This window comes from Xylocopa sonorina, chromosome 10 (genome assembly GCF_050948175.1).
Source record: "Xylocopa sonorina isolate GNS202 chromosome 10, iyXylSono1_principal, whole genome shotgun sequence".
Classification (NCBI taxonomy): Eukaryota; Metazoa; Arthropoda; class Insecta; order Hymenoptera; family Apidae; genus Xylocopa; species Xylocopa sonorina.
This window is the reverse complement of record NC_135202.1, coordinates 7,876,674-7,892,390: the sequence shown is the minus strand read 5'-3', so window position 1 is coordinate 7,892,390 and position 15,717 is coordinate 7,876,674. Positions and strand designations below refer to the sequence as shown.

Genomic DNA, 15,717 nt, shown 5'->3' with positions numbered 1-15,717 from the left:
TTTTATTATCTAGCACCGGCGTGAAACCGAGTTCCCAACGCTTGCCGGGGAAAATAAGTTTTAGTTCGCGAGCGGCCACGAGGGCGGGGGCCCCCATTCTTGTTCGCCGTGGCGTCAATAAGGAGTTTCGCGCGATTCCCATTTTCCGCATCTTGATGTTTTCCATGACTACTCCGAGGTAAATAAAGTTTTCTCAATTTCCCACCGTCTGCGCCGACTGGCGTGTGTCCGCGAGCGAGCACGTCGACCGCTACGGGGGAAAGTCGATCCCTGGAATCGCGATCCCCGGAATCGCGACTGAACGCCCGTCGTCCTCGTGTTTCTTCGCCAAGGAACGAGGCCCGCCCGATCAAACTTCGAAAAGTGGGACATTATTTGTCCGCCGCGAGAGAGCATTCAATTTCCGTTCGACGCTCGGCCCGTTCATGTCCTCCGGAAGGATGGCGTGCCGGGCGACAACAGAAATCGCGACGACACGTTCGAGACAACAGAAGTACTGCGTTGTACCGTGCGATTAAAATACTGCCGAATATGGAAAGTTTTATCTTCCTCGTACGATTTTTGCGACTTGACAATCGTTTATTTATCTTTGTTGAACGTAGTTCAATCGAACACGCGTGTCTGTGATATTACACCACGCTTGGTTAATTTTATTTGCGATAATAGATCTCTTTTATGCTTTTCTGTTGTCTCTAACGTGTCCAAGGAGTTTAAGTTTCGTGTTTGTTAAAGTGTGTGAAGTGTACAGTGTCTTCGAAGTGGTTCCTGGAGGATTACACAAAATACTGTAAGTATTAGATACCAAAATGTCTGCTATTATGATCGTAAGGTACCAATTTGGTTCTACATATTACCTCGGTTTTCCTAATTTTAAAACGATGCACATGGAGTCCATTTCGAGCTAGTTTCGTTATCATCGATGATAAAAGCATTTCGACGTGTCGCCATTATCAAACCTCCCAAGTACGAATCGTGTTCGAATCGAGGTTCGTTCCCAGGGGGGAAACGGTCCATTCCGAGTTAAAGCGCGCCACGGTCGCCTTCGTCAGAACGACGGGTCGCCCGCGGAATCAAAGCTCTGCAAATTGGCGTGCCTGATCAGGTCAGCGGCGACTCTGACCCTTTATCGACGCGCGGAATTTTCAATTTTCACGACACACAACCAGCCGTGCTGGCCCTCTAACCTAGGCTCCCTTCAATTACACGCCAGGGTAACGCGATTACTTTCGAACCGTGGTATTGTAAAACGGAAGTACAGAATATTCGAGACATTTCAACAGATTAAAACAAGACAAATCTTAATTACTCTCTTGCAAATAACTTTTTGACAATTTCTATCGTACCCATAGGTTCTCGTCATTGACACATCCCATGTTCAACGAACTCTCAAGACCCTTTCCCTCACAAATGGACTCTGAAACGTAATGCAGATCCACTGAGCGCGTCCCCTCGCGTTCATCTTCGACTCTCGCCAAGCTACCAGGCCAGGAACTAGTCAATAATCAGCGACTCGTTCCGCGATTCGCAGGACAATCGGATAGGCGGCCGGTATTGTCATCGACGATCGTCTCTGGGACGGATACGCCGGTGCATCCTCAAAGGGAAAGGCCTTCGCTTTCCGGCGTACGCACCCGCGCGCGCGCCTCATCCGTGCTTTTATCATGTACCCTGGTGCTCTGTCTCTCTATTTCCCTTCCAGTTTCCCTACCGTGCACACATTCTGTGACGGCATCCCGTCATGCTCTCGACCCGGCAAGTTGAGAGCCCTAATTAAATTCAGTCTGGGTACTCTTACCGAGCGCGGTCCATCGTTCATTAAGCGTCGGATCAAAGTGATATTCCCGTAAAGTAGTTCCACTTTGTGGCGAGGGTTCACCCTGCCTATACCCCACGGGTCCCTTGGCCCTCTCCTCGCCGCGTGCCCGGGCCGATCTCGCGCGGAGACGGCGAACGACAGAGGTCCGTCCAGCTTCACTCCCGCGTGAATCTTTTACGCCTCTATCGTACGAATGATTAATTACTCCATGGCCAGCCGTGGTCCCGCGGCTGCTAAAAAGCTCCCTTCCGAGCTCTTTCGCCTGGCAGCGCGGCCCGAAGGTGTCGGACGTTACTTTAATGGGTAATTGTTTTCGAGATGGCCCCCGCTCGGAGTTATATTTAATGAGAGCGTCCGAGATAAATGCGATTTTTAATTCTCGTTGCGACTTTAGACTTTGCGCGCGTTACGCGTAATTCGCTGGGATGTTCTATCATTGTTCGGTGGGTTCGTTCGTCTTTTAATTACAATCGTGGATCGCGTGTTTGCGTTATGCTTGCGTTCGAATAATTCTGTGCGAGTAGAGAAGGATTCTTTGAGATACTTGTATTATAAATATTGTTAGCTAAGTGTCAGAGGTATTTCTGTTTGTGTAATATTTGCGTTGTCCTGATATTATAAATATACATTTCAGATCGTCAAGATAGGCGTTGCACGGGCGCAATTCGATTTTATTGCTATAACAAGCATCGAATGGACGTTAAAATCCGCGAGATTGCACGGCGATCGTGTTAAGCTTCTCTATTCTTCAACGGAAGACGTTCCAGCGTTACGAATATATCAAACAACACCCTGACAGCGGACAGATTCTGAGGATTCCAGGTATTAGTCACGGGTAAAGAGCAAACGCAATGACAGCGACGAATGGCGTGGGAAATTAACATATATATTAATAGATACGTTGGAATGGTACTCAAAGTACAGCGGGCAATATATTTGCTCAATAGTTTCGCATTAGCACGAGAATACCTTCGCGCCCTCGCACGATTAATGGCCTCCGAATGAGCCATAGAAGGCAACGACTTGCAGCTGTTACACCGTGGCGTTCTGAATAATTAGTGGCCGATAGTAATTTCCTGATCGTTAATAATGACGCGTTACATGCAGGATAAAACTAAAAGCCTCGGTGACTAAGGACAACGGTGCAAGCTGTGCGCAGCGACAGCGTTCCGTCCAGAGCGTAATTGATGCATCACCACGAAGACAGAGTATACGTGTGTATATGTGTGTGTGCGTGTGTGTAAAAAATAGAAAACAATATTTCGTACCGTCATGAATTCGTCGTAGAGGTAGGAGATCTCCGGGTAGGTAATAAAATCGACCATAATGCGGCGTGTGTAACAAATAATTATCACTGTCGTCGCTCGACGAGGAACAAGGCACAACAGACACTACTTCGGACCTCGTTGGTGAAGGGTCGCGGGGTTATCGACAGTGAACGAGCTCTGCTCGCGGGGGCTCGTCGAACTGCGAAAAGTGGCCCCGCGTAATCGAAGTTTCATGTAAGCATCCGTCGAAACCGGAAAACAAGGCGTCCCGGAATGTGCCAGCGCGTCACGCCGAGCCGCCACTGCGCAGGACCTTGCGTATCACTGGCGCGGCACCGATTCACTTTTAATACTCGCACAAACACTCCGTCGCGATTCGATTTGTCACGTGTAAACTGGCGCGTCACGGGGGACGACGGAACGGAGTCCTTCCACGATGTTCCGCGCCGACAGAAGGCCCGATCGTTTCGCGGATCTCCTACGAGCGCTCGCGAGGTACTCGAGGATCGCTCTTAATTTTCGACGAACAGCCGCGCGACGATGTTCGCCAGGGGGGTTGATGCGCGGCGACTCCGGCGGAAGCGAGAGAAAGAATGGGAATAAAGGAGGGCGCGGAAGGGCGCGTGTAACTGGGACTGGCTTATTCTCAGGGCCGTATCGCGGGGCGAGAGGGACGAAGGAAGGTCCACGAGGCGAGCCACGAGGGTAGGGACGGGCGGCTTTATGCGCGGACGAGGAATAAAAGAGGGACGATAGTAGACGTGCATACGTATACAGAGAGGAAACGAGGACTCGCAAGCAAGCCCGCGCTTGCGAACGAAAGCACAAGGGAGAGTAAGCACTGAGGCGTCGCCACTCGGCTTGCTTCCTCCGGAGTGACTCCCTCCTTTACTTCTAGTCCCCTACCATTTCCATTCCATCCCTCCTTAACCTCCTCCACCTTCTTCTTGTTCTTCCACGTCTTCCGCCGTCTTCGCGTCTTTACCTCGCGGGAAACGACCCCTCGTCGCGAGTCCGTAGCCACGGAAAGTTCCACCGTAATTGTTTGATAGCCACCGCTTCTACCACGCCCGTCCATAATCATTACATAATAATTATATACCTACTTAATATAACGAACGGCACCGGCGGTGTTCCTTCCAATGCGATTCGTGACTGAAATCTTTAAACGCCTCCGTTTTTGCACCGAGCTCTCTCCATTTAACTTTAAACGATCCGCGGTGGAGGGGAGGACGGAAGAGAATCGAGTGGATAAGACCGAAATTAAAATAGCGTCGCCTTGTTCTAGGAACGGAATGGAGCTGTGGCCATGGACGACTCTCTCTCACTCTCGCAACCGAGCAATTACTGTCCGCGGACAGAGAGAGAGAGGGTGGAAGACAAATGTTATCGAAGGAAAAATTACAGTCACGCTCAAATTGCGGGACGACGGTCCACGTTTTGTCCCACGGCTGCTACGGGGTGCTTAATGAATTACCTACGAATAGCGAACGGTCAGAAGCGTGGAAATCGCAGAAATTTCATTGGCCCCGGGGGCGGCGCGCAGGTGCACGCAGTGCTCGCAAAAACTTCGTTAGGGCGGAATGCAAACAATGCCCGGTCCGAGTTGCCCGGCTCTTTTCCCTCTCCTGCCCTTTTTCTTCCCCTATTTTTTTCTTTTCTTCATCCCTTCTTCCACCCGTTTTTACTCTTTTCCCGCTACGCCCCGGGCTTTACGCACGCAAGTATCGTTTTCCTTATGCAAATTCGCGCGAGCTGAAAGCGCGTCCCCGCCGCGGCACCGCCGCCGTTTTGAATGCCTGTCGGGAGTTCAACGTTTCTTTCGTCCCAGCCCCATGGCGCACCGCCGCCAATTACACCCTCGTAAATCGGACCGCCAATTTGTCAGTCGCGCGCAATCCGTCCTTCTGAATTTCATCGTGCCTTATCGTGTCGTGTCCTAACCTACTCGCTACTTAACCCCGCTCCTAATTTCGACACTGGGAAAGAAGGGCCCTCGACCGCACGACTAGCGAGGATTAATGGATTTCTGTGAAACCGTCAGGTTCCAATGTGGTATTAACCCGTTTCATTTTAACGTCTATGTTTCGGTATAGCCGACTGGAAATAGAAAGTAACTTCTCTTCCTTCTTCCGCAACACTAATCCTTTCTTGTTCGTGATAAGAAGGGAACAGAGAGAAACTCTTGACCCTTTGTGTAACGCGTTTAACGAAACGAAGAAGTGGTACAGTGGAAATGAGAATTTTTATTAAAGCTAGTTGCAAATTAGCGCGAAGAAGGAACGCTTTAATAAAGCATCAGATAACGTGTATTAATATTAAAATTGCAGCTTAAATTTGGAATAAATTCTAAAATAGAAAATTTAAGATAGGATTTAATTAAATATGCAATTACGTGTGCGTGTTCGATTACACGTGTAAACAGCTCCATTCTCCACGCAAGGAAACGAAATAAATGCCGTTATATTCTCAATCGAATCCGCCATGGGAATTTTTCTGTCGCCGACAAAATACCAGCGAACAGCGGTAACATCTGGCGATCTGTTAATGTTGGGGTCGGCTAGACCAACATTGCAGCCAAGGCTGAGCTTGTGAGCAAAGCAAATAAACAGGAATTAAATCTGGAAGGCTTTATCGCGGGGAGACGCTTCGAGATTTCTGCGCGAACAAATTCTATGTAACCTGTAATTTATATTATATAATATCACACGCAACACGAAGAACGGATATCCAAAGATAGCCAGCGTAAAAGAGAGCAATACGAAGTGCGATGCTTTCAATTTCGATGCGAAGTAAACTAGCCATCTCGTCTACAAAATGAAACCGTGTGTATCCTCGCGTCTTCGTCTTTAATTTCGTCTGAGTACGAATACTTAAAGGAATATTACAAGCTGAAGTCCGTGCTCCGCTACTGGCCATCGCCAGATGAAGAGACGATATTTACAACGATCTTGTCAAGCACGCGAAAGTTCGATCAAGCTTCGTGGCGAGTCCATTGAATTGTCGATAAGAATCGTCGAGCATGATGATCAAGCCTGATCACGCGATTCGCGTTGGTATGATGTGTTTCGAGGAACATGTGTGACCTATTGATGAAATCTAATTTCGAGGGATCGGTGATCAAAGTGAAATTTGTTTTAAAAAAGTCGAATCAGGCTAAATTCTTCATTATGACCCAATAAATGACCTCTTGACCGAATCCTCCGAAGACCTTATGACCTTATCTTAAATATTGCGTTGGATTGGTTAAAAATCAGCGAAAAACCAGTGATCCAGATGGTTGGGAGGTGGTGACTCACATTCGAGAATCCGGAACCACGCAGCTACCGATGACTCAGTATCAGTTATGCAATGTTAAAAAGGCGCGAGTTAAATTTAAGCTCGTACAATATATGTTTTTACTTAAATATCGAGAACTGTTCTGCAATCAATTGGGCAATTAAAATATAAATAAATATATGAAATTTGGAAATAATGCGTGGAAGTGAAAAGATCAGTATATCTGAGACCAGAAGAATTCGATGCAATCGAATTTATAAAATGACATTTATAGAAACATACTTGAAACTGTCACCTCGATATTATATCGCCGTTAATAATATTTGATGAATAAGACATTTTAGGACCGACAGCGCAGAGACAAGTAAGTTGAAATGTGATTCGAGAAGAATCGATTTTATTAAGAGAAGAGAATGATTTGCGCAAATATATCGAAGCGACAGTTCTATTAATGACACGAGATTCTTTCGACTTTAATTTTTATCTACAGCACGGTTCAATAATCGTGTCCATCGAAAATGTCACTGCTAGATTAAACAGGAATAGAACGAAACTGCAGATCCATCCATACATCTGAAAGCATTAGCGACATAAAAAGATTAGGATTACAAAAAGTACAGAATATAAATTATATTAACCATGAAATTTATACTCGATCCACATTCATCAGCCGCGAAATACAGAAAGAGAAAGAGACGCATGATTTCCTTGATAAGTAAGTTGGCACAACGTCAGCAATAATTAACAGAATCCCCGATTTAATAAAGAGAAGTCACTGTACGGAACGTGTCGCGTGTAAATCGCGTCTGCCTCTTATTTCAGCCGAGTGGATCCCACGTTGGACGTGCGCAGTTCGGTACTTTCGGTTCTAATTTCCGACAGGATTTAATCTGGTTCTCGCGGCCAGGCGCGAGCAACTTCCGTAACGACGATCCAAGAGTATAAGTCATGCGAGGACGGCGCAAGTTCCGTGCAAGAGGATCGCGCGGGACCACTGTCGGTGAAAAATGGCGCCCTGGACGTAATCAAACGGCAGCGAGGGTACGGCTCGTCGAGGGCCGATGGCCGCCGCGAGTCTGACGCGCGCGCCACAAAACTGGATCCGCGCGAAGTATCGCGATAACCGCCGGAAGTGGGATAACCAAATACTTTCTTTCGGGCATGAACAAGCGCGTGCGCACGTGCAACGATCGCTTCCGCGGTAAGCGCGGGCTAAGTATAGCCGGTTGGCCACGGGCATTGTTATTGCTTGCACAGCGGCCGCGTTCAGCTTGCGATCCCTGTTTGTGAAGGGTCCACTGCTTGCCCAAGTTATGGTCTCAGGTGCGCTCGGATATTACAACTCGGTCCGGTCGATCAGCAAGGGGCCGGTTTCCTAAATACGGATCGAACGACCACCGACATTTATCAACAACCCCCAGCGAATTTCTGGCATATTGTTTCCGGCTCTGCCTCCGCACAGGGGCGATCGCTAAGATTTTCGAGCCTGTGAATGCAAAATTGGAACGCACGATACAGTGTATCGTGAAACTGAACGAAAGCGTGAAGCTCTATTAAAAAATATAAACAAAAATTACGATTAATCGAGCAAGGTCTCGTATTAATTTAGATCTCGCAACGTTCGCCAGAGCGCAATGGAACTCGAAACGATTCAGAATCCACGGACGCGAGCAACGCGAGATACCCTGTCCCTCGCAGGAGGACATAAAAATGTCAAAAATCTAGAAACGGCCGCACGTCGATGGTCACTCGAAGCAATTGTGGCGGATATTTTTTCGTATTTGGTCGGCTGGCAGCGCGGTTGTGGGTCGAACGTAGGCGTGCGGGAACGCAAAAGTGCGTCCGTATCAACGTATACGCGTCTGCCTCTTCATAAAGTCATAACTCAGCCAAGCCCCCGGCACATCTCTCGGCATAACATTTAAAACGATTTCCGCTGGCAGCAGTGCCAAGACCGGAGCTGCGTTGTTTCGGGGATAGATTAACGAAACATAACGCCAGTACTCGCTACGGACTTCCAAGGGGTAGCTTGGATAATGGGAAGGGGCGTGTTGGCACTGCTCTGGCAGTTAAGCAGCGCTCAGTGCCGGCGCTTCTGCTCTTCAGCCCCTACGGCTACGATCGATGGAAAATTTTCGGCGAAACTATGCTCCGTTTGATATGAAAACACGTGCAACTGCCACAAAGCGAACGATTCTCCTCGAAAGTATTTTCACCGCCCCCTACCCGAAGTCAGTTTAACCGTGTAGGCTGCTGATCGCGCGACTAATTAAAAACGCGTGCACATTCAGGATCGAAACATCCGATTAAACACTCGGTCGCGCGGAAACACCGGTGTTGCGCGACTATCGAAGAATTGTTCGAATCGTTCCACGGTGTATCACGATGCGTGAATCTTATTCAGACTGACTTCACAAATACATAACTGTTATATCTTTTTTTTTTCATATATCGCGATATACTATAGAAATATTTGAACGATTCTTCTATAATCTTGAAATCTTTCAACCCCTCAACAGATTGAAGGTGCTAAAAAGAAATTGGTAGAAGGAATGATCGAAGGAAGGCCGACGCAAACGAACCAGAAGACGCACTCTCATATTGCAAGTGCGAAAAGAAAGGACAGACGAAATTCTGGCGTTACTCGGGAATAGGGGATGCTCGTGTCCACCCCTGGCATTTGTAGGAAGCACGGAAAGTCTGATGATACATCGCGGACTCTGCGAGTCGCGCCCTCTGGTTCCCGCTCTCCTTTCAACTCTTACCATCGACCCTCTATTCCCTTCCTAACTACCCTTTCGGCGTTAAGAGATTAACTTGTCACGCCGGACCATTTTAATATTCCGGATCGCGGGGTGAATCGCTGGAATTTGCCTGGAAAGCGCCATACGGCTCCGCCAGCGATAAGTATCTGTTAACGTCACTGCAGCTTTGCCCAGACTTTTTTTTTCACCCTCCGTCCGCGCGAGGCTGCACCGAATAAGAATTACGGAAGTTAATTTTGCCCCCCTCCCCTCCTCCTCTCTACCTTCGATAGGTTATTCGATGAAGCTCCGCGGGAAATTGAAACAGACAAATCGCCGCTTCACCGACGCACTCAGCTGGCTTCGAGAATTTTTGTCTGTCTCGCCAGGACAATCGCCGTAAGTGGAGAGTCCGGAAATAGCGTACTCGAAGGTGCAAACACTTACCCCTGGTAAAGTCCGCTTCTCATGCAGAGCGTTTTGGGCACTAATTGCGCTGTCACGACTATAGTAGGTGAGAAATGCACAGCCTGAAACGAAACGGAAGAATAGGAACGATTAATCACTGTTTGCTGCGAGATTCTTCTGTTCTTTACTTACGCGATATTCAATTCGAACATTTTTTTCGGGTACGCGAAACGCTCGTGTGCAGTGGAATGAAAAAAATGCTGACGCAGGAGCGCTGTTAAGTTGATCGCGATTGTTATCGAGAAAAATGACGTCTTATTTATGAGTTCAGTGGGAAAGGAGATTTTTACGTGTTTCAAGTGTATCTGGGTCCTGTTTAAGTGCACCCTTGCCATTCGTACACCTTCCTTACCACCCTTCCATTCACGTGACACGTATCAATACGTCAGAGTAATTAGATATATGCGATTGAAAGTTTTCGCTGCATAATTGCTAGCGCGGCGTCAACCCCCGAGACTTTCGCGTCGTAGCTATTAGAACGCGTCGCAGCCAGCCAACGAGCAAAAGAGCGGTTAGGGCAGCGACGAGAACACTCGCTGGAAATGTTCGTACATCACGCAGTTGCCCAGTCGACTGAATTCATCGTGCTTTCGATTCGCTGGAATAAACGTGACGTTTCCATGGAAAAACTTGGTATTGTTCGGTGTTCCTTCGAAGAGATCATCCTCTGCCAAATTCGATCAATGGCGCTTGACACAGCCAAAACCCTTCAGCGTGATGTAGAGTCGCGTTCCTGAGAATCGCGTTTGGTTCGAATTGAAATTTATACGACGTGTATAATTTAATTCTATTCTATTTTATTCTATTATTTAACAAAAATGTGAATATTCAAGTTGATGAATAATGAATAATTTATAGTGTATCAATCTACGAGTTCATCAACTCTCCCTTTTTTAATATTGCAAAGGTTAAAAGTAAAGTATAATATTTATAGACACTTGCGTGCACTAAACCGTGATTTAAAGTAGAATCTGCGTGACTCCCCGTTACGCTACCATCATTGTCAGATAATAATATCGATGCAGTGACGGAAACTACCTACTCGTAGCCACGAATGTTGCACTCACGCAAACTCAACCCTGGTAACGATCTAACCGTTATCTCGTGGTTGATGAATGTAGCCTTATTATTTAATCACACTTCAATTTGCTTTTGCGAGCAAACCACTCGAGCTGTTGTGATAGAAACATGAGAATCAAACATTCTACCCCCCGCCCCCCCCCCCCCAAAAAAATGTTTCAATCCTCCAACTTCGTTATCGCCAACCGAGAGCTAATAAAAATTTCATAGCCACGTTGGCACGCGAAATTGTATCAACAAGTATAATTTCTCGCTCAATCGCAATTAATATATCGATTAAAAAGTTGAGGAGCTCGTTAAAAAACAGGAGGGAGTAACTCGTTAATGGAATCGTTTATACACCAGCGGGCCCGCCCTCGAAATCGGCTCGGAGTAATGGAAGTATCGACACTCCCATCGGCGTAAAATTAATTTTCGAAAACGACTTGGACCAGTCTAAGAACCGTGGCCGCTATAGCGGGTTAAAACGATGGTAATTAACCCTAGAATTGGACGGTGGCTGAACCAGACCATTATCGGCTATCGCACTGTCGAGCAAACCTCCTGGGACCGCCTCCCTATCGGCCTGAGGATTTATTCAAAGGGCCTGTACGTCCTATCTGATCGTCATTTGACTATCTCAACACACCGAGATGGATGTAAGCAAGCACGCGCGCTCCAAGACTCGTGGACAGAACTCGGTCTAAGATCACTTACTATTTACGACACGACATTATCGTGACTGGCTGATAGCCTTGATCTGTCTATAATCACGGCTGCCACCGACGCGGAATCCATTAACTGTTACTTCCACGAAGAATCGGGGACAGTTCACGTGGAAATATGCGTTCATTTGTCGACGAATTCGATGCGAATTTAGATAGTCGCCTCAGCGACGTAACATCGACGGTACTCTGGATTTTTAAGGGTAGAAATTGAGTTTCTCAAATAATATTTTGCATTCTTTATTCAGAACTCGTTACTGAAGAACTGGTTTTCCTAGAGAAATATAATTACATTTGGAGTTGTTGCAATTCACGTGCCCATCTTGAAAAAAAAACCACTCACGTGAAACTGCTGGCTTTCATAATTCGCGTCCACCGTTCAACTTTTATCTCAGCCATCCTTCGTCACCGTAGCTGGATCTTGTCATACATGGAAATTTCGTGTGTTACGTGGCGAGGGCCTTGCAGAGTCGTAAAGGACAAACTCGCAGAAATCCGGGATCCATACGAGTATAACATGAAAATTGCCGAAAAATAAAGTGCCCTCATGAATAGCTAAGCAGCTACATCTGTTGGCTTTACGACTTTGTTCCCACGCTCCTATTTTCTGACCTCGCGATGATCGCAATCGTCATTCACCGCGACAAACCGTCAGTTCTCGTTCTCGTCAACTCAAATTCAGCCCTTCGACGCGAATTAACACGATATGGCAATCGCAACCGGTATGATTATCGAAAGAACTCTCGTCTCCACCCCTTTCCGTTCCACAGCGATGATCGAGGCAGCCATTAAACCGACACCTTCGTGACACCAAAACTTTCCACGGCCCCCAGATTTATCAGCGTTGTTCCGCAATAAAGAAACAAGCCTGGCAGCCGGATCGAGCGTGGTTCCTCGCGGTCTCATGGTAGGAGCATGCGAAATTCAAATCGGTCGTCGGCGTTGTCGTTCCGCCGGTAGCGGCCGTGAAGCTCGAGACATTTTAATCTCACGAAGACTTCCCTGGATGCAATTTCTCGGCGATAGCAGGTGGAGTCACGGCGGTAACAGTTTCTTAGCGGGGAATTACGCCGCGGTAGTAGCGACGGGGGTGGAACGCGAGCGGAAAGAGGGACGCGTAGTCGGGCGGCGGAAAACAGGGGACGCGGCGGAGAACGGTTGGGACTCGACGGCGAGGGAGCGGCACGAAATAAGAAAGACGAAGGCGCACGCTCGCCTTGGTAATTTTTCACGCGACACGTCGTACGCGTCCAGAACCCCCTTAGTTATCTCGAGCATCGTGGAGCGTCCCATTCGCGCGTTACGACGTCTAACCTAACCCAAAGTAACCCACATAAAAGCTGCCGCGGAGGGTGGAACGGAAAAAGGGGAAACGCAGCCGCGGAGGGAACGACGCTGGTCGGATGCTGCTGGCGGATCCGAAAGTTTTCAAGGGGTCGTCGCCTGCGGCCGGTCACGACAAGTATTCCCTGTCGGATCTACGCGACTCGACTTTTACCACCCCCTGTTCCAGCCGCCATGGAAAACGGGAACGGACCGAAATATTTATAAACATCGCCAGTGCTTATCTTAATTGCGTCGGGACAGGCCGCGTGACACTCTTATTCTCCGCGGCTAATATCCACGGGGAATAGAAAAGTTGGCGAATCGCAGGATTCGCGGCGCTTCAAGCCGAATTAGCTTCCGCCGCGTATCAAGAGGAACCTTCGAGCGACCTTTCTTCCTCCATCGCTCCCTCTATCGAGCCGCCGCGCCCCGTATTCCCTGCGAAATTAAATCTACAGATAACGCCGCCAGGCGTGCACACCAATCCCGTGGCTACGAGACAGCAGGCTAAATCTGTTTAATTTTTGCGAAATCTACATTTACGCAGCGGCTGCTCCCGCGCGGTGACGTCGGCTACGCCATTTTCTGGTAAATTTCATTCGATGGTAATTAGAGCCGCTTGGAATATTAAGGGTGGCTAGGTCCACGAGCGCTTCAGGAGACGAACAACTTTGTGGAAGGTAAATTACACGGAGCGAAATTCTTTATGGATTTTATTAGTAGATTATTTGAGATAGTTGTGCCGTTTGAATAAATTAGTTGTAATCGCGCGGTGGTTCATAATTTTAGCTCCCAGCGGGGCCTGAGTGGTTAATTTCACGTCCGACGAGCCGCGATCATGGCGAATCGAAAGAGAATCACTCGAATTCACTTTTTGGGGAATCTATATATGAATATTAATTCAACGACAAAGTTTACTTATCGCATTAAAATCCAATCAATTCTGTTTAGCTGTGGAACAACTCTTTGGGCAATGTTTTCGAGGTACTTTAAATTCAGCCGCGGCGAATGGGAAAAAATCGGCCCCGTTTCGATGACACACTTTATATTCGCTTAATTTTCATATCGCAGTGTATTCGTCTATTTGGCACTACTTTTTTGGCGTCCTTCAAATACATTTGGATCCGAAAGCCCGGGATGCAACTGCCAACTTCCACCGTTGCCAGATTCAACGAGCACTCGGAGGAATCAGGTTGAAGCGTAAACTGTATTCGAATGCCGAGAAAAGGTATTAATCAGGAATTCTCGCTTGCTGGCTAGAACGGTTGTTGAAGTTTCGATCATTTGTAAACAGACGCCCCCGCGCGAATTAATCAATTTCCTTTTGATAACGCGATACTGTTCATCGTTGCTGTACAACAATGATGCAATTTCGTCACGCTATTCGCATTCTAATCCATCAAACGTTCGTTTCTTGCGATTTAAGCAAATGCTACTGTTTAGTGAACATCGAACCGCCCTCTATAGACCTCTGTGAATCGCCTCTGTCGAATTCCTCCGCGAAACTACCCCTATACGTCGATCGACGGTACCGCATTCCCCGCGATGCTCTCTTAATCAATGTAATACACAAAATATCAGAGAAATACTCTGTCAATTTGATACGCGCAGAATTTCTCGTATCAAGATCCTTTTTCCCTGAAAACGGTGTACACGCGCGCGCTAATGTCTCTCCCGGGTTTCATCCCGCGCGAGTTTCAGAGAATGCTGCGCGGCGATCCCAAATGAAAAAGAGCGGGACGAAGAAAGGTTTGCGTGCCGCTTGCAATTCGTACATCGCTCTTTGTTCACGCAGCGCCGAGCGATCCGCGGAATTTCATCAAAGAAATAGCTCGGTGTGTTCAGAGGGGGCGAGAGGGGCACACACACCGTTGCGCTCTGAATTTCAATCCCCCCGACAATGCTTATCGCTGAACCGGGTCACCTTATCAATCATCGCGGTCCTACGTTTTGCCAGGCGGACGCGAGGAAAAACGCGGAGGTATCGTCACGCTAATGTAAGCTCGTTTAATACATCCTCTTATCTTGTCGCTGTTTCGGAAATTTATAATATTCCCGCGGAGTTATTTAACGCCGTGGCGAGCAAGAGGGATGTTGGGCGCAGGTACAATGAGACGTTAAAACCCTGAGGACCAGAGGAGGAGAAAACGACGAACGACGGCGGTTGGAACAAGGAAGAAAGTCCTCGTGTTATCTTCCAAGGTGTCGCGAGAGTCGCGCGCCGCGATATACGAACAAGATACATTCGTTATTAGGACCGTCTCGGGATAATGTCTCGTTTTTATCGTTCTTCCGGTACGCGAGAGCAATTACGTCATTGACTTGGTTTCGTAGCACGTCGCTGGGAACAAGTGCAGAGGCGACCACGACGAGACAATGGCGATCTTCGTCTAATCGCCCGCCATCTTCTTCTTCTCACCCCCTGAGAGAAGCGGATATTGTGCAGGCGCGCGCGTCTGCAATTACGATAAGGCTTACGATTAGCTTGACAGACCCGCGACGAGTGGCGGCGGTTCGTGGAGATTGCGGATTAAGTGGTTAACCTTGTCTTTGCCGGAACAGAGGAATTTATCGGGGCCAGGTAACGGCAGTTCTTGTCATCGAGCACCTCCGTAACGGCTGAAGCCATGAATCGCTGGTAAATAGCTTCTGTGCAGGCGATTATGTCCGAAGTTACGCGAAAAGCGTTAAAAGTATCGGGGGGCGTGGTGGTAAATAATCCAATTTCCGGGCGGGCCTGTGAATCGTTATCGAGAACATAGCCAGGCGACGGTGCTGCGTTGCAAATTTAGTGGTTCAATTATTCCGTTGATTCCCTGTAAAGCATGCCAGGTTATTGCGTCCTAGTGGCAAAAAGCAATGTCCTATATCACCGCGGCCGGTCGAGCACGCGTATCCCAGCGGTACTTAATTTTCGCTATACGAATCTAATTAATTCAATTGGGATTAATTATCCTCGGGCGCGGGCTGGCTGGCTCGCGCCCGGCTGGCCCTGGGTCCTCCGCGTGCGAGACCAATTTGTAGAACGATCA

The 15,717-nt window shown here is 47.9% G+C and overlaps 1 protein-coding gene across 10 annotated transcripts in view; it reads right to left on the bottom strand.

Moving 5' to 3' along the window:
• The window catches only part of Bru3 (CUGBP Elav-like family member bruno 3), a 570,754-nt gene that overhangs the window by 493,975 nt on the left and 61,062 nt on the right, over positions 1–15,717 (bottom strand). For 7 of the 10 annotated variants that reach the window (XM_076903212.1, XM_076903213.1, XM_076903215.1 and 4 more), the window contains exon 2: positions 9,555–9,637. In XM_076903212.1, the coding sequence (XP_076759327.1) occupies positions 9,555–9,637 (83 nt within the window). Of the gene's footprint in view, positions 1–3,084; positions 3,174–9,554; positions 9,638–15,717 lie in introns of those variants that run through there. The other 3 variants (XM_076903221.1, XM_076903225.1, XM_076903217.1) reach the window with 3 other exon arrangements.